The sequence below is a fragment of the Trachypithecus francoisi genome, unplaced genomic scaffold (genome assembly GCF_009764315.1).
Source record: "Trachypithecus francoisi isolate TF-2019V2 unplaced genomic scaffold, Tfra_2.0 Lachesis_group6, whole genome shotgun sequence".
NCBI classification, from domain to species: Eukaryota; Metazoa; Chordata; class Mammalia; order Primates; family Cercopithecidae; genus Trachypithecus; species Trachypithecus francoisi.
The window spans coordinates 53,212,447-53,240,421 of NW_022681471.1; the positions used below are offsets into that span (position 1 = coordinate 53,212,447).

The 27,975-nt window shown below is 39.8% G+C and overlaps 1 protein-coding gene across 5 annotated transcripts in view; it reads right to left on the reverse strand.

Annotated features, from left to right (window-relative positions):
• Positions 1-27,975, reverse strand: part of DIAPH2 (diaphanous related formin 2) — a 947,390-nt gene that overhangs the window by 336,169 nt on the left and 583,246 nt on the right. For all 5 annotated transcript variants that reach the window (XM_033201830.1, XM_033201829.1, XM_033201828.1 and 2 more), the window contains one exon: positions 16,777-16,901. In XM_033201830.1, coding sequence (XP_033057721.1) covers positions 16,777-16,901 — 125 coding nt within the window. The remainder of the gene's footprint in view (positions 1-16,776; positions 16,902-27,975) is intronic.

A 27,975-nucleotide genomic window follows, 5' to 3' on the forward strand; every position in this document is an offset into this window, starting at 1 on the left:
AAAAAAAAAACACTATATAAATGCAAGTTGCTATAACTGTATTACAAATTCAACTATAGAACAGTTGAATGCATTATTGAAGATAAAGAAATATCCATTTGCCCTGTCAGACACACGAGTGTGGGTGCACACACATACCTTTCTAATACTGGAAACAATTCTAACTTTAGTACTTACTTGGATCAGTAGTTGGCAGGTAGCAAGTATCACTCTCAGGCAAATACCATGTGGTGGCTGGAAGCAGGGAGAAGAGGCAACAAGAGTTTCTTGCCTTTCAGCAATTTACAACCCACCAAATACTGTTCAAACTCCTTAGACCAATATTCTTAATTATTTAGAATTTGATTTTTACCCTCTTTCTTAGTAACAGCTGTCACTACTTCCAGCCAAAGAGTTCTACTTGATGTTTTCTCAGATTTTTGATCTTTTCTTTGAGACAGAATCCCATGCTATCACACAGGCTGGATTGCAGTGGCAGGATCTTGGCTCACTGCAACCTCCATCTCCTGGGTTCCAGTGATTCTCCTGCCTCAGCCTCTTGAGTAGCTGGGACTACAGGCATATGCCACCATGCCTGGGTAATTTTTGTATTTTTAGTAGAGACGGGTTTTCACCATGTTGACCAGGCTGGTCTCGAACTCCTGACCTCAGGTGATTTGCCTGCCTTGGCCACCCTAAGTGCTGGGATTACAGATGTGAGCCATCACACCCGGCCTACATTTATTATCTTTATTGACCCTGAGTCTCGGTGTCTGGACTGTAACTCTCCATAAAACTTTCCCCCAAATCTTCAGTCAGAAGTGATCTTCCTTCCACTGCTCTGAACTTCTAAGACAATGTATGTGAACACTCAACACAGACAGAAAACCTCTATTGATATCCTAGGTTTCATTATTTTATAGAATGAAATTACCATCATGTATATGGCATTTATTATACCCATGTCGTCTTATAATCACTTGGGTATGGTGTTGATTCTGTTTTCTAATTTACTTGTTTCTGAAATGAAAAGTCCATGTTTTACTCATTTTTGTATACCTCACAGTCTTAATGCTTTGTACACAAGGTAAATTCTGGCATTAAAGAATGCTTAAATATATGTGTGGGGAAAGGGAGCTATAATAAAAAGCAGAAGGCAAACCCTGTGTGAATTATGTTCTGATATCTGAAAGTTTAGGCAGATATGTTGGATGACCTAACACATATGTGCCATCATATGGCATCTCAATGCATATTACAATTAATTATTTTTAATACACTCTGTGAATTTAAGCTATTTAACCCAATAATATGGGGATCACTGACAAAACATAGTAATATAAAAATCCTGGCTGGGCATGATGGCTCATGCCTGTAATCCCAGCACTTTGGGAGGCCGAGGCGGGCAGATCACCTGAGGTCAGGAGTCTGAGACCAGCCTGACTAACATGGAGAAACCCTGTCTCTACTAAAAATACAAAATTAGCTAGGCATGGTAGTGCATGCCTGTAATCCCAGCTACTCGGGACGCTGAGGCAGGAGAATGGCTTGAACCCAGGAGGTGGAGGTTGTGGTGAGCTGAGATGATGCCATTGTACTACAGCTTGGGCAAGAAGAGCAAAACTCCATTAAAAAAAAAAAAAAAAATCCTGTTTTTTTTTTTTTTTTTTTTTTGTTTGTTTGTTTGTTTTTGAGACGGAGTCTTGCTCTATCACCCAGGTTGGAGTGCAGTGGCACAATGTTGGCTCACTGCAAGCTCCACCTCCAGAGTTCACGCCATTCTCCTGCCTCAGCCTCCCGAGTAGCTGGGACTACAGGCGCCCGCCATCACGCCCGGCTAGTTTTTTGTATTTTCAGTAGAGACGGGGGTTTCACCGTGTTAGCCAGAATGGTCTCGATCTCCTGACTTCGTGATCTGTCCGCTTCGGCCTCCCAAAGTGCTGGGATTACAGGCGTGAGGCACCACGCCCGGCCAAAAAATCCTGTTTTTAAACGTTCAAAGGTCTATAATGCCTATGTTGACTGTTCATTTCAAATCTTAAATTCTGAATTCCTCTTTAACCTAATCCTAGAATTTTTCAATTTAGGCAATTTCCTGGAATGCAAAATACTGTTATACATTAATCTAATACAGATATAATTAGTGAGGGGTTTGTGCTTGTTAAATAGGGACATTAAACGAATTTCAAAGTTAACCAGAATCACATTTTGGATGACCTATGAGAAGACATAGCAAAATATTTTGTAATTATGACCTTAGCCGGGCGCGGTGGCTCAAGCCTGTAATCCCAGTACTTTGGGAGGCCGAGACGGGCGGATCACGAGGTCAGGAGATCGAGACCATCCTGGCTAACATGGTGAAACCCCATCTCTACTAAAAATACAAAAAACTAGCCGGGCGAGGTGGCGGGCGCCTGTAGTCCCAGCTACTGGGGAGGCTGAGGCAGGAGAATGGCGTGAACCCGGGAGGCGGAGCTTGCAGTGAGCCGAGATTGCGCCACTGCACTCCAGCCTGGGCGACAGAGCGAGACTCCGCCTCCAAAAAAAAAAAAAAAAAAAAAAATTATGACCTTAAAGTTAAATGTCCGTAAAAGGCAAATCATGCATTATTTCACTCACCAGACATGTTTGAGCCCTACAAAGTGCCAGGCACTGGGAGTAGAAAAGACGATCACCACAAAACCAACATAGTAAACTTGCGCATACAGTGAGCTTACATTTCATTAGGAGTTGAAAGCCACCTCCTCCATGAAGCTGCATGACACCACAATATCCCCTGCATTGTTAACTCTTAATGCATTTATAACAGTGCCATATACATTTTATTAATCATCATCCTTTTAGCCACGGATTTCTCATATGGATGGACTTAGCTAAATGTTAAGCTCCTTTAGAGCCAAGAGAATACTTTGTACTTCATTTTAATGCTTCAGTTCCATGGTATCTAGCATAGTGTTAGGAACTGCAGTAGCTACTTAATTAATATATGCTGGATAGATAAAAACATGGAAATAAACTTATTTGGGAACCTAGAGAAATTGTTGGTACACACAGTTCTTACTTAATTATCCATGTTAAGAGAGACAGTTAATTCAAAATAAAGGATAATATACAAGTTGTTCCCATTTGGCTTTGGAATGCATTTCCATCTTTAAGTTTTCATTTGGGTCTCTTGGATGGACTGAGAATACATTTCCAACAAAATAATAAAGTTGCAACGTTCATTCCCAATCGTGGCCAAAGCCAGAATGCTGTCTCTCTGGCCAAAAAGATTTTGGGAAGATGGTAAGGAATATCGAAAATGTCTATTGCATTTTTAGCCTCCATTATACTCAGCAATTAAATCACATTGTATTGTTTATTGCTATCTTCTGTCAGTTTTACCTCTCTGAATACATTATTCCTTGAAAACAGGAAACATATCTTAATCTTATTATCAGTTTTTTTGAGGCAGAGCCTTGCTCTGTCTCCCAGGCTAGAGTGCAGTGGCATAATCTCGGCTCACTGCAACCTCCACCTCCGGGGTCAAGCGGTTCTCCTGTCTCAGCCTCCCAAGTAGCTGGGACTACCGGTGCACACCACCACGCCTGGCTAATTTTTGTATTTTTAGTAGAGACGGGGTTTCACCATCTTGGCCAGGCTTGTCTTGAACTCCTGACCTCAGGTGATCCACCCACCTTAGCCTCCCAAAGTGCTGGGATTACAGGCATGAGCCACTGCGCCTGGCCCCTTAATCTTGTTTTATACGTGTCGTAGCATATAGAATGTCATCATTCATAGAGTATGCAAGAATTTTCAAACTCTATTACTCCATCTTCCTCTTTCCTATCAAAGTGAAAAAAGTAAGGAATCAAAGTTTAACACTGAACATCTGGATATTCCTTGAATAATGAGGTGTTAGCATCCTGCTTATTCTACAAGCATTCACTATATTTTGAAAAATATGCCCTTTATTGGTCTACATACAAAAAGCAAAGTTAGCTAGAACTTAAAAATGTTTTAAAAGTTAGATAAAATGAAATTGGAAAAAAAGAGACCTTTTTTCTTTCTTTTATTTTTTTTTAACAAATAACATTTTCCTTGGGGGATAGAATTATTTCCTATCTGTACGGTTTAGGGGAGAATGACACATAAATGACAATTTTAAATGGTTATTCTGTTTTACAAAGCATTTTCCATTTTGCAAAGCATGTTAAACGTCACTCTATTATACCTAATTTTAATAACAATGTATGTGAAGTAGGCAAGCCAAGTATTATTTTTTCAATTTTATGACTGGGTAAACAGTCTTTCCTAAGATCACAAATATCAAGGCTAGAGCTTAACTCAGTGGATACCCAGTCCAAATATCTTTTCATTCACATGGATTAAGTAAAATACTTGGCATCTGAAAGAACATTAAAGTTTGAAAGTACTTTTATATATAGGTTCTGAGTCAAGCCTATGATAAAGGCATCTAGAGATCAGTAATTGAACAGAGTTGCTGTGCACAAATTTGATAATGTCTTAGCAGATATGAAAAGCCACTTACTAGATATTTGCTTCTGATAAGGTAAAGAGGGTTGTTACCGTTACCTCTCTGAACCACTGTCAACTCAGTTACTCATGCCCTTTGTCTCCTCAGCCAACATCAGTTTGTGACTAGGTCCTATTCTCCTCACTGATGATCTCTGCAAAGCTTGTCTATAATGCCTTTTAAAATTTTTCATTGATTTTTCCATTCTTGCCATTAGTGAATCCCTTAGCCTTAAATAAGTAGCTGAGATACGATCCTCTCAAATTGATTACAGTTCTATAAATATAGGTCTTACTAGGTATATATAATATATATACAATCCTATTAAAATTCAATTAGATAATTTTCAGTAATGTCATAATTTTTTCCATTCTTCACTTCATTAATTAATTCAGACAATGTACTACATTATCCTATCTTACATTTGCAACATAAAAGAGAGCATGATTACATGATTATTAAACAATGATTTCATATACTTTCTTGTAATTTTTTTTTTTCAGTCTTCATCTCGTAAAGCAATTTAAAACCAGAAGAAAGGCCAGGTGTGGTGGCTCATGCCTGTAATCCCAACACTTTGGGAGGCTGAGGCGGGAGGATCGAGACCAGCCTGGCTAATATGGTGAAACCCCTTCTCTACTAAATATACAAAAATTAGCCAGGCATGGTGGCACGTGCCTGTAGTCCCAGCTACTCGGGAGGCTGAGGCAGGAGAATCACTTGAACCCTGGAGGCAGAGGTTGCAGTGAGCCGACATGGCACCACTGCACTCCAGCCTGGGTGACAGAATGAATGTCCATCTCAAATAAACAAACAAACAAATAAAACAGAAGAAAAGAACAGGGAATATTGAATGAAAAACCAAGTTTACTTGCCATAATTTTCATAAGCTATATGTCAAACACATCCTAACTAGAAATAAGTAAACAGACTTTTATTATACAAAAAGATACTGATATATTTTTCTGCATCATGAAAACAGTACATGATTGAGATTTTGCACCAGAGTATATTACTTGAGGAATTATACTAACATCACTATTATTACCTACATGTAAACTATGTATGCTTAACATACCACATGTGGCCTTCGTAATTGAAGTTTTACCAAATTTTAAACAAAAGCAAAGAAAACAAATCCACAGATTCACTGGTATGATATCCAATTTATAATCTTATAAATAGCAAAATGGCTTTATATCTATGAATAGACATGTGCATATGCTACATGTTCTTTATGTGCATATGCACACAAAAAACCATATTCATATTGGGTAATTTATTCTTTAAAGCTTCTTTTTTGTATTATTTCTACTCAGTATGAATAAATCCCATAGAAAGGTTTTTACATCTTTTAAAACTTAGCTTCTGGTGAGAGCGATTAGAATTTGTCAGGCTGAGGGTACATTAACTCTTTCAGACAAATTAAGTTCCGTTTTATGTTCTGAAAAAGATGATTTCCCGTATGAGTCTCTTGTGGCCTGAAAGGGTTTATGCATCCTTTAACTGAGCAATATATTCTCTTCTCACCATTAGCATCATGCACCAAATGTCTATCAATTCCCTGAACAAAGTTTGAAAAATGTAGCTCATAGTCTATGTAATTTCAGGCTGAATTTCAACCAAGCAAAACTCTTCAAAGAGAAAATTTTTGTGCTAACAGACCCTTAAAAATATGCTCCATTCAGACAGGGTCTTAGAATTTGTTAAGACATCTAAATTCTTAGATTTCTATCTTAGAATTTGTTAAGACATAATTTTCAATAGCTGCATTTTAAATCAAGACATGATAAAAGAATAACATTTGAAACAGGTTAGACTCCTTTCTTCTGCTAAACTGAGGCTACGCCAGAAAAACAAGCTAATGTTCTGTTTACTGGCCATAATGTTAAGTTTTATATTAATTATTATACAATAAACTCTAACCTATTTAAATAAACATTTATTAAGCACTTGACTTTCCATAAAGCATTGTTTTTTTGTTTGTTTGTTTTTTTTTTGAGACGGAGTCTCGCTCTAGCCTGGGCTGGAGTGCAGTGGCCAGATCTCAGCTCACTGCAAGCTCCGCCTCCCGGGTTCACGCCATTCTCCTGCCTCAGCCTCCGGAGTAGCTGGGACTACAGGCGCTCACCACCTCGCCCGGCTAGTTTTTTTTTTGTATTTTTTAGTAGAGACGGGGTTTCATCATGTTAGCCAGGATGGTCTCGATCTCCTGACCTCGTGATCCGCCCGTCTCGGCCTCCCGAAGTGCTGGGATTACAGGCTTGAGCCACCGCGCCCGGCCAAGCATTGTTATAGGCTTGTTGTAAAGTACTCAAAATATGAACCAGAATCTGTATCTGAAAAGAGTACATAAACCAGTATGCAGGCCGGGCGCAGTGGCTCAAGTCTGTAATCCCAGCACTTTGGGACGCCGAGACGGGCGGATCACGAGGTCAGGAGATCGAGACCATCCTGGCTAACACAGTGAAAACCCGTCTCTACTAAAAAACACAAAAAACTAGCCGGGCGAGGTGGCGGGTGCCTGTAGTCCCAGCTACTCGGGAGGCCGAGGCAGGAGAATGGCGTGAACCCGGGAGGCGGAGCTTGCAGTGAGCTGAGATCTGGTCAGTGCACTCCAGCTTGGGTGACAGAACGAGACTCCGTCTCAAAGAAAAAAAAAAAAAAAACCAGTATGCAAAACAGATATGTACATGAACAGAGTATAGGCAAACCAGCAAGTACAATAATCAAAGTATTAAAATATTATAAAAATACAGGGAACAGGGAAATTAATTTTGATTGCTATGATTAGGGAAGGCTTTCTGGAGGAGATGGTGTAAGTGAGCAGCTACAATTTTTTTTGTTGTTGTTGAGATGGAGTCTCGCTCTGTGGCCCAGGCTGGAGTGCAGTGGCGCGATCTCGGCTCACTGCAAGTTCCGCCTCCCGGGTTCACGCCATTCTCCTGCCTTAGCCTCCCGAGTAGCTGGGATTACAGGTGCCTGCCCACCTAATTTTGTTTTGTATATTTTAGTGGAGATGGGGTTTCACGGTGTTAGCCAGGATGGCCTCGATCTCCTGACCTCGTGATCCACCCGCCTCGGCCTCCCAAAGTGCTGGGATTACAGGCGTGAGTCACCGTGCCCGGCCTGTGAGTTGCTAATTTTTAAATCAGTTTACAATCCTTTCAAAAAGAACATTTTTTTTCCCATTTGAGAGAGACTGAAAAGGAAGCAAAAAAAGTTTCACAGGGAACAAATGTAGAACTTACCTCAGATTTTCAAACAGGTCTAACCTCGGAGGGAGCACATTACCGGTAAGAAGCACAAGGTTTAATGTCGGAAAGACCAAAACTGGAATTCTGACCCTCATGAACCACACATATTACCTATGTGATCTCCTGCACATGGTTGAACCTCTATAGCCTCAATTTTCTCACATTTAAAATAAAGTTAAGGCTGGGCGCAGTGGCTCATGCCTGTAATCCCAGCACTTTGGGAGGCCGCAGCGGGTGGATCACAAGGTCAGGAGTTCGAGACCAGCTTGGTCAATACAGTGAAACCCCGTCTCTACTAAAAATACAAATACAAAAATTAGTCAGGTGTGGTGTGCACCTGTAGTCCCAGCTACTTGGGAGGCTGAGGCAGGAGAATCGCTTCAACCCGGGATTGAGATACTGCATTCCAGCCTGGGCGATAGAGCGAGACTCCATCTCAAAAATAAAATAAAATAAAATAGGCCGGGCGCGGTGGCTCATGCCTGTAATCCCAGCACTTTGGGAGGCCGAAACAGGAGGATCACGAGGTCAGGAGATCGAGACCATACTGGCTAATATGGTGAAACCCTGTCTCTACTAAAAATACAACAACAAAATTAGCCGGGTGTGGTGGTGGGCACCTGTAGTCCCAGCTACTCGGGAGGCTGAGGCAAGAGGATGGCGTGAACCCGGGAGGCGGAGCTTGCAGTGAACGGAGATCGTGCCACTGCACTCCAGCCTGGGCGACAAGAGCAAGACTCTTTCTCAAAAATAAATAAATAAATAAAATAAAACAAAGTTAGTAATACTACCAACCTCATAGTATTTCTTTGGAGGTCATTTAGGAAAATATATAGAGAGATATATAGATATAGATATTCCTAGCATAATGGCTGGCATATGGCATTCACTAAACAAAGACTCTCTCTTGAACCAAATTTTAGTCAGGTTCCTCTGAGTACTTTTTTTTTGAGACAGAGTTTCCATCTTGTTGCCCAGGCTGGAGTGCAATGGTGTGATCTCAGCTCACTGCAACCTCCGCCTCCTTGGTTCAAGTGATTCTCCTAGCTCAGTCTCTCGAGTAGCTGGGATTACAGGCGACTGCCACCACACCTGGCTAATTTTCATATTTTTAGTAGAGATGGGGTTTCAACATGTTGGCTAGGCTGGTCTCGAACTCCTGACCTCAGGTGATCCACCCACCTTGGCCTCCCAAAGTGCTGGGATTACAGGTGTGAGCCACTGTGCCCAGCCTTGAGTCCTCTTTTTGACTAGGCCTCATTCTTACGTCCAGTCCTTGTCCCTGACAGTCCAGTTTTAGCAAGAATCCTACTGGGTCAGTTGAGCAAAAATCCTCCACCCTTCATATATGGTCAAATTTCTCATCTTCTACCCTTCATATCTTATTACCTTTGCCTGCCTTCAGCAAGAATCCTATCAAGTTGGTTTAGGGGGAATCCCCTTATCTTTGATATCTCCTTCTAGTAATGTTCCACTGCCTGACTCCCACCCTGCTTCTTGGCTATAAACCCCCACTTGCCTTTGTTGTATCAGAATGCAGCCTCATTGTATAGTAAGGTCTCTCTCCTATTGCAACAGTTCCTGAATGAAATTTGCCTTTACCACTTTAACATCTTTCTGGCTCTGATTTTCTTTCATAAAAGTTTATTACTATTATTACTATTTTATTATTATTATTTATTTATTTATTTTGAGACAGAGTCTTACTCTGTTGCCCAGGTTGGAGTGCAATGGTGCGATCTCGGCTCACTGCAACCTCTGCTGCCCGGGTTCAAGTGATTCTCCTGCCTCAGCCTCCTGAGTAGCTGGGATTACAGGCATGCGCCACCATGCCCAGCTAATTGTTTTTTGTAGTTTTAGTAGAGACGGGGTTTCACCATGTCGGCCAGGCTAGTCTTAAACTCCTGACCTAGTGATCCACCCGCCTCGGCCTCCCAAAGTGCTGGAATTACAGGCGTGAGCCACTGTGCCCGGCCTATTTTATTATTATCATAAATGATTATACTTTCTATTTAAATTCAATTGAACTAAAAATTCCATTGACCAGTATCATTGTCAAGAGAGTATATTTCAAAGAATGCTAAGAATCTTTCTTTTTTAAAAAGCACTCTTGTCCGGTCTTGGTGGCTCAAGCCTGTAATCCCAGCACTTTGGGAGGCCGAGACAGGCAGATCACGAGGTCAGGAGATCGAGACCATCCTGGCTCACACGGTGAAACCCCGTCTCTACTAAAAAATACAAAAAACTAGCCGGGCGAGGTGGTGGTGCCTGTAGTCCTAGCTACCCGGGAGGCTGACGCAGGAGAATGGCGTGAACTCGGGAGGCGGAGCTTGAAGTGAGCTGAGATCGCGCCACTGCACTCCAGCCTGGGTGACAGAGCAAGACTCCGTCTCAAAATAAATAAATAAATAAATAAATAAATAGCACTCTTTTCCACTTGTTTTTTTGTTTTTTGTTTTTTCGGGGTTTTGCTCTTTTTGCCGTCCAGGCTGGAGTACAATGATGCAATCTCAGCTCATTGCAACCTCCACCTACCAGGTTCAAGTGATTTTCCTGCCTTAGCCTCCTGAGTAGCTGGGATTATAGGCTTGTGCCACCATGCCTGGCTACTTTTGTTTTTGTTTTTGTTTTTTTTTCTTTTTTGAGACGGAGTCTCACTCTGTCGCCCAGGCGGGAGTGCAGTGGCCGGATCTCAGCTCACTGCAAGCTCCGCCATTCTCCTGCCTCAGCCTCCCGAGTAGCTGGGACTACAGGCGCCCGCCACCTCGTCCGGCTAGTTTTTTTTTTTTTTTTGTATTTTTTAGTAGAGACGGGGTTTCACCGTGTTAGCCAGGATGGTCTTGATCTCCTGACCTCGTGATCCACCCATCTCGGCCTCCCAAAGTGCTGGGATTACAGGCTTGAGCCACCGCGCCCGGCCAATTTTGTTTTTTTTAGTAGAGATGGGGTTTTACCATGTTGGCCAGGCTGGTCTTGAACTCCTTAGCTCAGGTGATCCACCCGCCTCAGCCTCCCAAAGTGCTGAGATTACAGGCGTGAGCCACTGCACCTGGCCCCCCTTTCTAAAACAATTTGCTTCTCAATGTATGCATTATCTGTATTACTGACCATGCCCCCTTTTAAATCCTGTACCCACTTCTCTCTGAACAGTCTCATAAAAAAAATGTTTGCTTTGGGGCCGGGCGCGGTGGCTCAAGCCTGTAATCCCAGCACATTGGGAGGCCGAGAAGGGCGGATCACGAGGTCAGGAGATCAAGACCATCCTGGCTAACACAGTGAAACCCCGTCTCTACTAAAAAATACAAAAAAACTAGCCGGGCGAGGTGGCGGGCGCCTGTAGTCCCAGCTACTCGGGAGGCTGAGGCAGGAGAATGGCGTGAACCCGGGAGGCGGAGCTTGCAGTGAGCAGAGATCCGGCCACTGCACTCCAGCCTGGGCGGCAGAACAAGACTCCGTCTCAAAAAAAAAAAAAAAAAAAAAAATGTTTGCTTTGAACTTCCTAATTTTCTGCATTTGAGAGGAACAGGCAGTGAGGGTAAGGAGAGAGTCAGAGGTGATGAACTTCCCCCCTCCAGCCTACTCTGAAGTTCTCAATTTTTCTTTAGGTGCCAGAAAATGACCTCAATTACTACGTTCATTAAAAACAAAACAAAACAAACAGCTTTGCTCTTGAGAGTCGTTTTTACTTTCATTTTTGTCTGGTCAATTTTATATGACACTTGCTTTACAAAGTGTGGATTATCATCTTCCTGAAACCTGTTACTGGCATGTTCTCAAAGGTGATCAATGTCACTGGTGGTTCTGTGAGTTTTTTCATCTACTTAAAAATTATTCTCTTAATAAATAAAGGTGGAATACAATTAACATAATGGCAGTGAAGGCCCCAAATCTGTTTTGAATTATCTGGAAAGGATAATGTGCCTCCTCAGTAACTTGATTTGTAACCACTTCAAATGACTTCCCTCATACTATGAGGAAATCCCAGGTGTTGATAGTTAGTTGACAGGATGTTAATGTCATTAACATTCTGTCAGCTCTTCTTGTCAATGTGTTAATGGTGACCCTGCTGCTCAGTCACTCTCTGTCCTCGGGATGGGGAAATGATTTAGCCAGCAGTCAATCAAAGAGCTAAGCTGATTTTGGGCAACAGAAAGCCCTACCATTGACAAAATCTCTGCAAGTAAATGTGGTAAGGAATTTGTCAACTGGCTATAAACAGTAAGGTCAACATTGTGGTTGATGTGCTTTTTTAGATAGTTTAAGATGTTAAGAATGGACCACAACACATATTTAAAAGTCTAAGAAGCCCTCTTTTAAGAATGGGTTTCTTTTCTGACAGAAAAAGCAAGGATTAGTAAGTAAAAATGATGCTTTGACTTTTTAAAAAAAATAAAGTGTTGGGGTTCAGAGCACAATATCTGGAAGTATGCTACCTTGGCATGCTGAATACTTTGAGCTGAAGGACAACAGGAGGACCACAGAAGCAAGCAAGAAGGTGTCTCTGAACTTATCCCTCCCTCCTTCCTACCTTCCTTTGTCTCCTGAAGCAAGTCAAAGAAACTAGAATTCCTCTCCCTTGAAACACGCCATAAAACCTAGGAAGATCACTTTTTAAGCTCTTCCATTCTCCACCAAAGACTTTCACATAGGCTGGGCGCAGTGACTCGAGCCTGTAATCCCAGCACTTTGGGAGGCTGAGGCGGGCTGATCACCTGAGGTCAGGAGTTTGAGACCAGCCTGGCTAACATGGTGAAACCCCTTCTCTACTAAAAATACAACATTAGCTGGGTGTGGTGGCGTGTGCCTGTATTCCCAGCTACTCGGGAGGCTGAAGCAGGAGAATCGCTTGAACCCTGGAGGTGGAGGTTGTAGTGAGCCGGGATCACGCCACTGCACTCTAGCCTGGGTTACAGAGTGAGACTCCGTCTCCAAAAAAAAAAAAAAAAAAAAAAAAAACAAGACCTTCACATGACAGGCGTCTTTTCCCCATACCTGGGGGAAGACTGTCATACAGAGATACAGAAAATAATCTGAACCAGTCTTGATGACTTCCCTCCAACTTATTACCATTAGATCATATCCTTTTATCCACCAGTCATACTAAGGGAGGAGACCATCCCTCATATTGTCTTATGCCCACTTTCTACCTCCAAAGAAAGAAAAAGTAAAAACTAAAAGGCAGAAATGAAATCCACAACCAGACAGCTCGGCGCCACACCCTGGTACTGGTAGTTAAAGATCGACCCCTGACCTAATAGGTTATGTTATCTATAGATTACAGGCATTGAATAGAAAAGCACTGTGAAAATCCCTATTCTGGCCGGGCTCAGTGGCTCAAGCCTGTAATCCCAGCACTTTGGGAGGCCGAGACGGGCGGATCACGAGGTCAGGAGATCGAGACCATCCTGGCTAACATGATGAAACCCCGTCTCTACTAAAAAATACAAAAAAAAACTAGCCGGGCGAGGTGGTGAGCGCCTGTAGTCCCAGCTACTCGGGAGGCTGAGGCAGGAGAATGGCATAAACCTGGGAGGCAGAGCTTGCAGTAAGCTGAGATCCGGCCACTGCACTCCAGCCTGGGCGACAGAGCGAGACTCCATCTCAAAAAAAAAAAAAAAAAGAAAATCCCTATCCTGTTTTGTTCTGATCTAATTACCAGTGCATGCAGCCCCCAGTTACGTATCCCCAGCTTGCTCAATTGATCATGACCCTCTCACGTGTACCCTGTTAGAGTTGTGAGCCCTTAAAAGGGACAGGAATTGCTCACTTGGGAGCTCGGCTCTTGAGACAGAAGTCTTGCCGATGCCCCCGGCCGAATAAACCCCTTCCTTCTTTAACTCTGTGTCTGAGGAGTTTTGTCTACAGCTCGTCCTGCTACAATACTTCTGCACAACTGCCCATAAAATACATGGTTTTTCCCTGTTTCTTTGAGTCTTTCTTCATTTATGGAGGTTTCTGTGTCACATAAAACTCACATTAAATAAATTTGCGTGCTTTGTTCTTGTTAATATTGTATTATAGGGTGTCAGCCATGAACCTTAGAATGGGTCAAGAAACATTGATTTTTCTCTCCCATACCATCTAATTTTTTCTGAGTCAGAACAAGCAACCAATTTTGGGTATAGAAAGGAAGAAAGAGGTGATGCGTTTCCTTTTAAAGCCATTGGCCCCAGCAGGCTAGAAATAGCCTTGGAAAGGTTTTTGTTTGTTTGTTTTTGTTTTTTGCCTATTTTTTTCTGACATTTACTTGTGGAGCTGTGGATCCTCTCTCCTAAAACTGATTATACTTCACAGCATGCTCTATAAAGCTGATTCAATGATACTCACATTTGTGAGATTTATATGAAGAAAAGTTTTATAACTATAAGCACAGCCTAACACTGTTTGACAGTATCATTTTGAAGTGCTAACTAAAAGCAAGGGCTTGGACTAGATGATCTTCATTGTCTCTAGCTATAATACTGTGTAATTCAAAACACATTTACTGAGTGCCTACATTGTGCTAGGTGGTAGGCACTGTGGTGGGCATATAGTAATTAACAAACCATACATAATCTCTCCCATGGGGACAGCAAGACAGAGAACATACACATGTCAGACTGTCAGCAGCCTGAGGTCAAGTTTTCTATCATCTTGTGTACTGTTCAATTTTCATGCCTGGCAATGTCTAGCATATTGTAAATGTTCAATCAAAATTGGGAAAGAGTAAGGGTAAATATAGGGTGCTCCAGGACATAGGCTGACTTGGAGATTTGAAGATTCAACCTGCATATTCAGTTGCCCTGAAGCCATCATGCCATTGCTGCTAACTATAGCACTGTTGCTATTCTGAAGTCCAAAGGCATATGAGTGCTTTTCAGCTTGTGAACTCAGTCCTCATAGAGAGATTACTGTTTAAGTAGCTAAAGTTACTTTCCATGGAAACTACTCCCATACTTGTGTCCCTAATTATTCAATTTAAAGGGCCAGTGACTTGAAGCAATACAATGTATTGGCACTGGATGGAAACATTGGAAAGATCATCGAGTACAAAGGATCCTATACTAGAAATGGAATCATGGTTCTATTTTTAAAACAGGATCAAGTATCTCACAATAAAATATCTTTCTCTTTTAGCATTGCCAGGAGGGTAAATATATATATATATTAGGTAGGCACTAGAACTCATATACATACATATAATGATTATGCATTTTGTTTGTCTCTTTCTAGAAGATAGAAACACTCAATGGGTGACCAAGAAGTCTTTCAAAGGAAGAATAACTTAAGCCACAGTTTTATCATTATAATCCATTAATTCATAGTTTTTAACCAACCCAAGTCAATATTCTAATTTTTTCTCTGAAATAAATTGCTGTGTATTTTATTTTGTTTCTTTAAAAAACATGATATGCAAAGTAACAGCCCCATACATTTTAATACAGTTTTCAATCCCCTTGTGGACAAAGAGTCACACTTTAGTGCCACTTAAATGAAGAAAAACCATTCATCTGTAACATACAGATACAGAAGGCTCTGGATTTTCATTTTAAAGTGCTTAATTACCTGCATAAAGAGATAAATAAAATAAGGAGTCCAGGCCAAGTTCACGAGGGTTTGAAATTACTTTTCTTTTTCTAAATGAGCAACAAAGACTCAATGTTGCAAGCTGTTGTGTGGCTATAAGCCAACAGTAGAAGAAAATGTTCAAAAGAAAAAGGGGATCAGGAATTAAATTCAAATATAAGGCAAGAACCAAAATCGAAAGGTGAAAAAGGAAGTGGTGTTTCTAGGCACAGGACAATATAACATATTTGAAACAAAAAATGTAATCAGCAACAAAGTGAAACCTTCATATTAAGCATCCCAACGTGGCCAGTAATGCAACTCAAGGTTATTTTTGTGGATTCCCTGCCTCCAATCACTCACAAACTTATGTTGCCAATATTTGTATTCATGAAGGTACTCAGAATCACTAAAGGACCATACAAAACACAGTATTCATTAATGAACCAAAACACTGAGAGTTAAAAATTTTTTTTTACATAAATCTAAATTGCCATTCTTAAGTAATTCAAGTTCAGCACTGTAACTTCCAAGTTGGGCAAACAATAAAGCATATCAGAAAAGAAAAAGGCAATAGATTTAACCTTGAAACAAGGTGACTGCCAAATAGTTGTTGAAGGAATTTACTTATTATCAGATAAAGAATTTACAGCATTTATTCCCTCTAGAGATATAAAATGGTGAATCAATCTGCAGTTCAAGATATTTATTTAAACCCAGAGGAGGAGGATATGGCTTTAAGTTTTGAAAACTAAAATAGAAAATTATAAAAAAATCAGTTCTAATGTAGTTTATCTTTAGACACCAGATTTAACATTAAACAATTCAAGCTAAATGCTATTTCTCAAGTTTTCCTTTTGTATATTTTTATGATTTATATGAATATACTGCTATAAACTAGAAGTTACAAAAATGTTTATTTAACAAGAATGTTTAATGTTATACAGCTATCTACTATAATTTATGTAAATATATCATCTACTGATCAATTCGTCTATCCATCCAACCATGTATCCATTTATTCTTCACAGTCCTTTCAGTCTAGTGATATTAGTTATCCTCTTATTGTCCTTGAAAATGCACACATGCCCTCAGAAAATGTATACACACCAAAAAAAAAACTCAGACCAAAAAAACCTTCTGTTGATCATTTACTTTAAACATTTGGTTATATAAAAATATTCTGTTTTGTTTTGTTTAGGTTTCATCAAGCCTCTTAAGACTTACCTTGCATATCCTGTGGGCTTTCAAACGGAATTCTTCTTTGAGAAATGGCATTTTAAAAAAATCTAATTGTTCCCTTGCCTACTGGTTGAAAACATCATGAAACAAAATTTATGCTACTAATAGAAAAACAGCATATACACAAATTCATCCAGATGGTGTGAAAAGACTAGTAAATCTAGAACTAACCACACAGTTAGTAAACAGACATAAAGACTAAAAACTAGACAAAATGCTTAAGTAAATAAAGGATATGGTCATCTTTTCCACAAACTTATCGTGTTGATTTTCTGCTTGGGGAAATTTCTTGATGTCACGTTCCAGATGAACAATTTGTTGTTCCATTGATGCAAGGTTGCTCTTGAGAATTTGAGCTGAAACTAAAGAACAATGTGCAAAGGATTTAGAATATTTTACCAGGTGTTCCACAAAACATCTAAAAGGAGACATTATCAGTTAAAGTCTTTTTTTAAAAAAATGTGGGAAATAGTTCCATGAAGTCAACTCACATTTTTCTGAATTACTGCTCATAAAAATTCTACTCTCCATGAAATAAATGAAAATGTGTAATATAATATACCAAATCATCATGTTTAATATGGGAATGTCACCATTTTACTCAGCCATTAGTTCAAATGAATCCATTTCAATTTAAATTTATTGATGGAATTCCTAATTCCTAATATTTCATTCTTTAAAATCTAATTTGAAGATTAAAGAAAAACTAAGGTTCAAAGAGATGTTATTAATGCATGTTCTTAGCTCTATAAATGATTTAAGGTTAAATTATATAAAAGGATCAAATATTTTTCTTTTGTAGAAATATCCTGATTTTTATAAACCAATATCTATGGTAAAAGTTCCCATCTCTAGTACTTTTCAAAGAGAAGTGAAAAATAACTGTTGATACAGAAAGATGATTTAGAGCAAACCCCAGCAAATACAAATGAATGTACATACTCACAAAGATTCAGCCTGCCCTCAAACACTATCATTAGTTGCTGTAATTACCCCTAACATTCTCTGCACCTTCCTTTTCTCTCACTGACAAGTACTAATTTTAAGTATTGTATTCAAACTGCTCCTAAATACAAGCACATTTTTCAGATCTGTCAGGAGACTGTCTTTTTACCGGGTAATTTTTTTTTTAACTTGCAACTATTTTATAGATACTCTATTGCTGCATAACTGCCAATTATGTATGAAAACACTTCTATCAATATCAACAGCATTGGCAAGATTCTAGTTGCAAAGATGAGGTAAGTGTTATAATTTGATAGATTGCCCATGACATTGGTTTTTAAATCCTGGCCTCTGAAATACTGTTATTTTCATTAAAGGACTATGAAACATAAATAGAAAAATACTATGATTCTTTCTCTTTTTTTTTGAGACGGAGTCTTGCTCTGTCGCCCAGGCTGGAGTGCCGTGGCTGGATCTCAGCTCACTGCAAGCTCCGCCTCCCGGGTTTATGCCATTCTCCTGCCTCAGCCTCCCGAGTAGCTGGGACTACAGGCGCCCGCCACCTCGCCCGGCTAGATTTTTGTATTTTTTAGTAGAGACAGGGTTTCACCGTGTTAGCCAGGATGGTCTTGATCTCCTGACCTCGTGATCCACCCGTCTCGGCCTCCCAAAGTGCTGGGATTACAGGCTTGAGACACTGCGCCCGGACTTTCTCATTTTTAAGCAAAGTTAGTCTTATGCAGAGACATATCAGCATTACAATGAAAAATTCAAGAGACTGCCAAAATCAACCCCTTGGCAAATTTCAGCCAAACTGTTCAGATACAAATTCATCATGTTGACGGGCACATCTTTATAACTCAATGAGGAGAAAACACCTTAAATATACATGGAAGTTCAAGAGACTAAAAATCAAACACCAACACTAAAGACTACTTTTTTTCTATTAATCTGTCAGTTTAAATAGCTCTGTCCAATTTAGTTCCATTTGTTTATATCTGACAAGCTTGGAAATTATTCTTTATTGCAGAAGAGAGTTTTATCAAAAATCTGATAATGGTTCACCAATCATTGCTTGCTTTATTTAAAGGATGAGTTTGCTATGGAAGAAATAATTCTCTCTGATTTTAAAATTGAATTATTTCGGCCGGGCGCGGTGGCTCAAGCCTGTAATCCCAGCACTTTGGGAGGCCGCGACGGGCGGATCACGAGGTCAGGAGGTCGAGACCATCCTGGCTAACACTGTGAAACCTTGTCTCTACTAAAAAAATACAAAAAACTAGCCAGGCATGGCGGCGGGCGCCCGTAGTCCCATCTACTCGGGAGGCTGAGACAGGAGAATGGTGTAAACCCGGGAGGCGGAGCTTGCAGTGAGCTGAGATCCGGCCACTGCACTCCAGCCTGGGCGACAGAGCGAGACTCCGTCTCCGAAAAAAAAAAAAAGAAAAAAAGAATTATTTCACTTAGGTTTCTCTGCTATATTCTAATTATTCAAAAGGTTTCTCCTTTCCCACTTGGTTGATTGAAAAAGTGAAGACAGGCCAAGTGCGGTGGCCCACGCCTCTAATCCCAGCACTTTGGGAGGCCGAGGTGGGCGGATTACCTGAGGTCATGAATTTGAGGCCAGCCTGGCCAACATGGTGAAACCCTGTCTCTACCAAAATCAAAAAACAAACAAACAAAAAATTAACCAGGCCTGGTGGCGGGTGCCTGTAATCCCAGCTACTCGAGAGGCTGAGGCAGAAGAATCGCTCAAACCCAGGAGGCAGAGGTTGCAGTGAGCCAAGATCCTGCCACTGCACTCTAGCCTGGGGAGCAAGAATGAAATTCCGTCTAAAAAAAAAAAAAAAAATGAGATAAAACATTGACCAGTCACTTATGTTAGTTAGGTTACACGGACATGGTGAAGTTCAGGGCACATTACCCAAAAATATGGTACCTTGGCATATTGAGTATTTTAAGCTGAAGAACTTTTAGAAATGATACCTGCAGGAAGATCTGATCTTTCCTGGGCACAGGTCTTAAGACCCTCATGTAGGCCCCGTGTGGGGGCTCACATCTGTAATCCCAGCACTCCTGGAGGCCAAGGTGGATGGATTGCTTGAACTCAGGAGCTCAAGGTCAGTTTGGACAATATGGCAAAACCCCATCTCTACAAAAAATATAAAAATAAGCTGGGCTGGACGTGGTGGCTCACACCTGTAATCCCAGCTCTTTGGGAGGCTGAGGCAGGAGGATCACGTGGGTCCAGGAGTTCGAGACCAGACTAAACCACATAGTTAGACCTTGTCTCTACAAAAAATAAAAAAAAAAGAAAATGAGGTGGGAGGATTGCTTGAGTGCAGAAAGTTGAAGCGGCAATGAGCTACGATGGCATTACTGTATTCCTGCCTAAGTGACAGAGTGAGACCCTGCCCAAATAAATACATAAATAAATAAATAAGGTGGGTGCGGTGGTATGTGCCTAGTCCCAGCTACTTAAGAGGCTGAGTTAAGAGGATTGCTTGAACCTGGGAGGTTGAGGCCGCAGTGAGTCATGATCATGCCACTCTTCTCCAACCTGGGCAACACAGATTGATCCCTTCTCTTAAAGAAAAGAACAAAAACTCATGTGACAGATTTTTTTTTTTTTTTTTTTGGAGACAGAGTCTCACTCTGTCGTCAAGCTGGAGTGCAGTGGCATTATATCTCGGCTCACTGCAACCTCCGACTCCCTGGTTCAAGTGATTCTCTTCTCCTGCCTCAGCCTCCCAAGTAGCCAGGATTACAGGCATGTGCCACCATGCCCAGCTAATTTTTGTATTTTTAGTAGAGACAGGGTTTCACCATGTTGGCCAGGATGGTCTCGATCTCCTGACCTCGTGATCCACCTGCCTCGGCCTCCCAAAGTGTTGGGATTACAGGTGTGAGCCACCATGCCGGGTCTGAGAGCTAACTTTCTTATATGCACCCTGAGGAAACCAACATCCTTATCTCTGAAGACAAAGGGACATAGAAATCTGAACAAATAGGTCTTGCTAAATTTCTCCCAGTTTATTATACTTAGCTCATACTCTTTCTTCTTCCTATCATATTTTTCCACACCTCTCCATTCTTCATCAAATATACTATAGAAAACACTCAGGTTTAACTGTTTCTTTGGATCTTCATTTCCCTATGAATGCTCCCCTCCCAAGTTATATAAAACCTAAATAAATTTGCATTCTTTTCTTGTGCTAATCTGCCTTTTGGTATAGAGACCGTGGCGAATGAACCTAAAATGGGGAAAACGAGAAGTTATTTTTCCTCCCTTACATTAGAAATAAACTCATGCTAACTTTCTGTAATAAACAAAATGTGCTCAAAGGCCAGGTTTAGGTCACAATAGTAACGGCACTAGTAAAAAGGGGATGATGATGATAATGACTTCATCTTCTAATAATTCAGTACAAAACTAGCCTAATCAAACTGCTATGCACACAGCAGTCTACATATGTCAAGTAATAAGTGAGAATATATTTTAGCCCAGGGAAATTGCTTTTACCCTAAAGTTGCATTCTGAATAAATCAGTATTTTTCTGAACATCTGTCCTCCCCAATTTCACATGTATAATCTTTAGTCCTCTATAAATCTCTCCAGAGCTCTACTCCAAATTCTCTACCATTTCATATGCACTTTTTGTTTGTTCAAGTGATCTTTCACCTATCACCTTCTGCTTTGAATAAGAATTGTTTTTTGTCTCATATACATAAACAACAGTCTCCTTTATAAAACTCCAAGCTGCCTAATGGTAAGATCTATATTTGATTTTTTGCTTTTCCCTCAGTACTTATCACTGTGCTCAGTATTTATCACTCAATAAATATTTATTAGATGAATATGTACATTTCAGAAGTTTTGGCTCACATTTAATTTATGTCTACTTCCACAACTGAAAGTACAGGGAGAGGGGTTAGATATAATCATAATGATTTGAAGTTACCATACCAAAATTATTATATAAGTAGAGAAAGAGCAGGGAGTTGAAGTCTGTCTAGCAATATACAGAGGTGGTTCGGGAGATGCTTAGAAATGGGAATGTGAGGAAAGGGGAAAAAGTTTAAAAAAGTAAAGGGTATCTTCTTTATTAGGCTCTTCCGTTCTTCCCCTCTAATGAATTATTCATATTATGCTTGAACAAAAGAGAATTAAATATTGGAGATGTAATAATCTGAGAATTCTAGCTTATACAGAAATTTATGACTGCATTAAACAATGTCATTATGTAAAGTGTTTATCCTTCCATTGGGGGAATTATGTTATCTTTGAGGTAAAAGTGACATTAAAGGAGATTTGGACCAGCGTCTTAAATTTGAAAAACTCAGGTTACAGAGTATCACAGTCCAAGTCCCTGTAAAACATAGCCTAAGTTAGAGCTTACTTGTTAAGGCCTTTTTGGGGTGAGCGGGATATAATCCCAGAGAAACGGGCATGAGGGAAAGACAGCAAATACAAGAGGTTAAGTTCCAGAACTTGTCATAGCTTTAACAAAAAAAAAAAAAAAAAAGCTGGTTGTTTAGTGTCTCAGGTTGTCTCCATCAGGGCTGACTTGATGGATATGCAATCTGTGCAGGTTCATGGATATGCAACCTGTTCATGGATATGCAACCTGTGACTTCATGGATATACAACCTGTGCAACCATGCTGCAAAGGGCCCAGCACTTTGTTTAATACTTTGTTGTCATTTTGAAATTCTTAATAATTTTTGCAGTGGGGTGCCACATTTCATTTTGCACCCGAACCCAAAAATTATCTAGTCAGTCCTGGTCTCCAGATAAAACAAATGTAACTTAGAAAAGTTGTTTACAGGCCAGGTGCCTTGGCTCACGCCTGTGATCCCAGCACTTTGGGAGGCTGAGGCAGGTGGATCATTTGAGGTCAGGAGTTTGAGACCAGCATAGCCAACATAGCGAAACCCCGTCTCTACTCAAAATACAAAAAAATTAGCTGGGCACGGTGGTGCCTGCCTGTAATCCCAGATACTCGGGAGGCTGAGGCAGGAAAATCACTTGAACTTGGGAGACAGAGGTTGTAGTGAGCCGAGATCGTGCCACTGCACTCCAGCCTGGGCGACAGAGTGAAACTCTGTCTCAAAAAGAAAACAAAAAAAAGAGTTGCTTAGAGGAGACAGTGAGCAATTCATTTACCTGCTTACTCCTTAGCATCTCCTGTTCCTTCATTGGTGAAATTGTTTCTAGCAGTGTTAACTTCCCACTATGGCTGAGAAATGAGTAGCCTGGGTTTGGAGGTGGGAGACGGCAAAGAAGGAGTGTCCAGTGAATCTAGGGTGTTGCATATATTAGATCCAAAACAGAGTATTCCCTACATCCTAAGTGCCTTATTCAATTTTTGACAGTTGATATCATTAGAATTTTTTTATTTACTCATAATGAAAATCAGCCTACTTAAACTCTTTTTTTTTTTTTTGAGACGGAGTCTCGCTCTGTCACCCGGGCTGGAGTGCTGTGGCGGGATCTCAGCTCACTGCAAGCTCCGCCTCCTGGGTTCACACCATTCTCCTGCCTCAGCCTCCCGGGTAGCTGGGACTACAGGCGCCGCCACGTCGCCCGGCTAGTTTTTGTAGTTTTTAGTAGAGACGGGGTTTCACCGTGTTAGCCAGGATGGTCTCGATCTCCTGACCTCGTGATCCGCCCGTCTCGGCCTCCCAAAGTGCTGGGATTACAGGCTTGAGCCACCGCGCCCGGCTAACTCTTATCTATTACTCCTAATTTTGCCTCATAGCAGCACTGAACAAGTCTACTACCTATTTTACAAGAAATGTATCAGTTGAATATTCTTAATCTACCCAGCCCATATATACCCAGTTCCTTCAACTAGTCCTTTTGTGGTATAAGAATTAGTCATTACTGGCTGGGCATGGTGGCTCATGCCTGTAATCCTATCACTTTGGGAGGCTGAGGCGGGCAGATCACGAGGTCAGCAGATTGAGACCTTCCTGGCCAACATAGTGAAACCCCATCTCTACTAAAAATACAAAAAAATTAGCAGGGCGCAGTGGCGGGCACCTGTAGTTCCAGCTACTCGGGAGACTGAGGCAGGAGAATCGCTTGAACCCGGGAGGCAGAGGTTACAGTGAGCTGAGATCGCACTACTGCACTCCTGCCTGGCGACAGAGCGAGACTCCATCTCGGGGGGGAAAAAAAAGAATCAGTCATTACTTAAGTTCTTAAGTAATAACCAACATTTACTGAGTACTTACTATATGCTAGATATTATTCTAAGTGGTGTTATGTATTAACTCATCTAACGCAAAAATTCCATAAGGTATGCACTACTCTCAAGGAGAGGTGTAAGTAATGTCATCTCAGGACATGGTAAATGCAAAGCAGTATTTCTGGAGCCTGGAAGGCCAGCATCTTGAAATAAAATCTGTACCCTTTATCATTCATTGGCACAAGATCATGTTACTTATATATGCAGCTGTGGCAGAATTGGATGGGATAGGAATGGTTTTAGGAATCAGACAGACCTAGGTTCTAATCTCAGCCATACGTATTACTAGCTAGGTTATCTTAAGTCAATGACTTAGCTTCTCTAGGCTTCATTACCTGATTTGCAAAATGATGATGATGATATCTTCCTTAAAGAGTAGTCATTTAGGTTAAATGATTTGATAAATATAAAGCACTTATTATTATACCTAGTATATAAATATTCATTTTATATTTCACTATCCTCTTTCCTACGCCTGCCTTCCAACATACACATTCCCATTGTATACATGCTACCAGGAATTAAACAATTTAGATGTAATCTAAGGGGAAAAAAATGCAGACATTTCCAACCTGCTACCCCTACTATGGCCTAATTTAACGTAATATTGGTCTTTTTTCTAATAAAGATAACTAAACTTAGATTCTGTTTTCTGTGTTTAGATTTTACAGGATACATGGAATTTTAGGTTCGGGAACTAGTGACAATTACACTAATCAATAGCCAATTTATCAGATTTATTAGCAAGTTCCAAATTTAAATAATGTTTCTGGAAATTAAAACCCATGCAATAGTCTGTATTTCCTTGGCATTTAAAAGTTCATTACTTTGGCTTTCTAGACTTGTCTAAAAGATAACAGACAAAAAAAAAAAAACAACAACAAACGTATTAGAAAAGAATTAATATGTGTTTACCTGCCTCATTAATTGCCTTGAACACATTTGCCTCAATCTTAGGAGCTGGGAATCAATTAATGTTATGATTATTTAAATATTTAACTAGGTCTTAGCCTACACTACTTCTAATATTTCTCAGGTAGGGGGTGCATGTGCGTGTGTGTGTGTGTGTGTGTGTGTGTGTGTGAGAGAGAGAGAGAGAGAGAGAGAGAGAGAAAGAGAAATAAATATTTTTACTAGAGGTTGCAGGGTGATGAGGGTACCTGGAGTGCCAAGAATATTTAAGTACCAGAGTGGGTTAGAAATGCTTGTCTTTGCACAGCCTCAGCCTCAGGGTATATTTTTGTGCCTGTCATTATATTAGTTCACTAATATAAATTAGGGAGTCTTTAATGACAGTGCAAACATTTTCTATCTGAGTAAATTCCCACTACAGGCATTTTCAATGACTGATTAGTCAGTCTGGTAGCACTTTAATTTTTTTCTCTCATTTCATTTTTTACATCTGCTACTGAATTACTGAATCTGAATTATAACACTAAAAATTAAATTATAGCTATCTGGTTCTTTATTACAGCTTTCTTCCTTGTACGCCATAAATAACCTTTTAAGCTCAGTGTACTCTCTTGAGTTATATGTAGGAGAAACTTTCCTCACAAATCTTATTTATCTACTTGAAAAATATACATATACTTTTTCCCTGGCTTCAAGCAAATATATGATAGTGGCCTGATCCTCATTCAAAACATTTTAAATGACAGCCTTTCTCTAATACATAATTTTAAGAAAAGTAAAGTATAAGTATTTTAAGTAACAGTTTCAAAGACTCTTCAATTACACAGTATATAAGAGAACAGATACGCATGCAAGAAAAAAAAATCACAGTATTCCAGTGACATTCTCTAGACCATACTCAGAATGTGTAATTCTATGTAAATATAAAAGCATTTCCAGGAAGTCGTGGATTTTTTTTCTGAATTAAATGTTTCTATTAATTGTAACCACTGACAAAGTAACAGAACACTTCTTACATCTTTGCTCCAAGAAAGAACAAATAAGAATTTACTCTTGCAAGTCTATATGTGAATAGGCCCAAACATGATTATACAAGTACCCTGTAATTTTCCTTAACTGAATATATTTAGTTGAAGAATTACTATCAGCGGAGCGGCATACCATTAAAGTGACTCATCCAGAAAGCATATGTAAAAAACAAAAGAACATTACAAGCATCCTGAACAATAGACACTGTTGTATTCTTTCTCAAGTGCATTTATAAGTTACTTTCATTTTATATGAATGCTGTACCTGGAAATGAAGCAAATGTGTTTATACAGTAACAATAGCAAAAGCTCATCACTGGGAGCTTCTTTGGCCTTTAAAGAAAATAAATGGTAGATGGCACCCAAATGAAAAATCCCTATAATGAAAAAAAATGTGAGAAAATTACTCATTTTTGGGGGGGGGGAGGGAAACTGTTAAAAAGTCACCTTCACAGAAAACACAACTAGAATTCTTATTCCATAAAACGTAAAATATGCATTCCAAATAGGTGTTCATAAGTACCATCATTTACTCCTCTAACATGTGCCCTTGGGAATAAAGTGCAGTTTTTCTCAACTGGATTCATAATGTGGTCTGAACTGATGCTGATAGCAGAGGAAATCCAATAAGAAAACATGAAAGCTGCATTCTATGATTTAACTCTTAAAACTCTGCTAAGTACATTTCAATGTCTGAGTTCATACATTTGTACAAGTTCTCAGCCTGAAAACTTCAGTCTGACTGCATGTTTAAAAAAATAAAGACAGACTTCTAACAAAAAGAAAACAAGGAGGAAGGGAAAGTTTGGAACTGTCTAAGTAATAATTTGCAATAAGAAAATTCTGAAGCCTGAGCACCAAACTAACAGTAGTGGACACACAGTCAAGCTGCCCCTTGAAGAATCCCAGTCCCTTCCCCTGCTGTCTCTTCTGCAAGTGTTATTCTGCCTGCAGCAAACACTATGCATGAATTTTTAAATCACAGGCTGAAAAACAAACTGAAATCTCCTACCCTTCTTGACAGTCTTAGCTCAAGGCCAGGACTAGGAAGTAATAAAGCGATGCTGGATAAAGTCTTGTTGGAATAGTTTGTTCTCGTCAAGAAAAATCTTTTTAAAAAATCATTTGGTCATTTTGTAATAAAAGATGCCCCACCCACCCACAACTCAAACTGCAATAATTTTAATAGGTCAAGTCTTATCGACTTGATATTGGTCTATCCTGAATTGTCTCCTCCTGGAGATTTTATTTAAATGGCTGGAATGGCATTCTTCTCAATAAAAAAAAAGCTTGTCAGGAGCTTCAAATGCTAATCCTTTATGACAATCCCATACTAATGTCTTCACTTGTCAAATCTATGTAATGCATTCTTCTTTAACCTTGGAACTAGAACACTAATGATAAAAGTGTGGGTTGTCAAAGGAGGCTACTTAATATAAAAATAGAAAGGCTGAAAATAAATTAGTAAAATCATGGAAAAGCAAAGACTATGGAAAATGTAGACTTGTTGACTAAAACTAGAAAGAACAAAATCCTAGTTTAAGAAATCTGAAATTACTAGTCTGTAAAATTTGGAATTTTCAGTATATTTTTATAGGTGTATTTAGTTGTGAACTACAATAATTGAGTAAACAGTACTAAAAAAAGGTCACAAAGAACAAACAGGTAGAAAACAACTTATATTCAATACTGTCAAACAATGTTTTGACAAACTAGATGCGATAAATGAACACTGCTTCACACCAAGACGACTACCTGTTTCTTGAATAAGCATTTACAAATGCTTTTATCTGAGCAATCACTTAATGATAACTTTACTAATATACCCTTACTTCTGATAAATGATATCTTCAATACATTGTGAAAAGATCATACAGATTGATAAACCATTTGAATAGATACTGTCTTCCACATTACTATTTGGCAAGAATTAAGTACACGTAAATAGTGTTTCCATAAAGCTATAATGCTGTATTAAAAGAATGTTAGCCTTGTTGAGTGCAATTTTTGTGATCATGGGTACATTTTTCATGAACTTTATTCCTGAACTCTTCAGGGAAATTAATAGGACTATATGTAGATTCTTGCACCTGACAGAGTTTTGAGGAACAAGTTTAATGCATGAAGTCCACAGGTATGTAACATATACAAAGCCACAAATTTTCACCCAAACTGAATGCAGATTGTTGAGATCAGTGCTGAGGTCATAGTGCTGAAGCCATTAGAGTCCATTCCACATTAGTGCTGCTTGGATTAGCAATATTTCTCCTGCATAATAGGGTTATAGGTCAGACAAA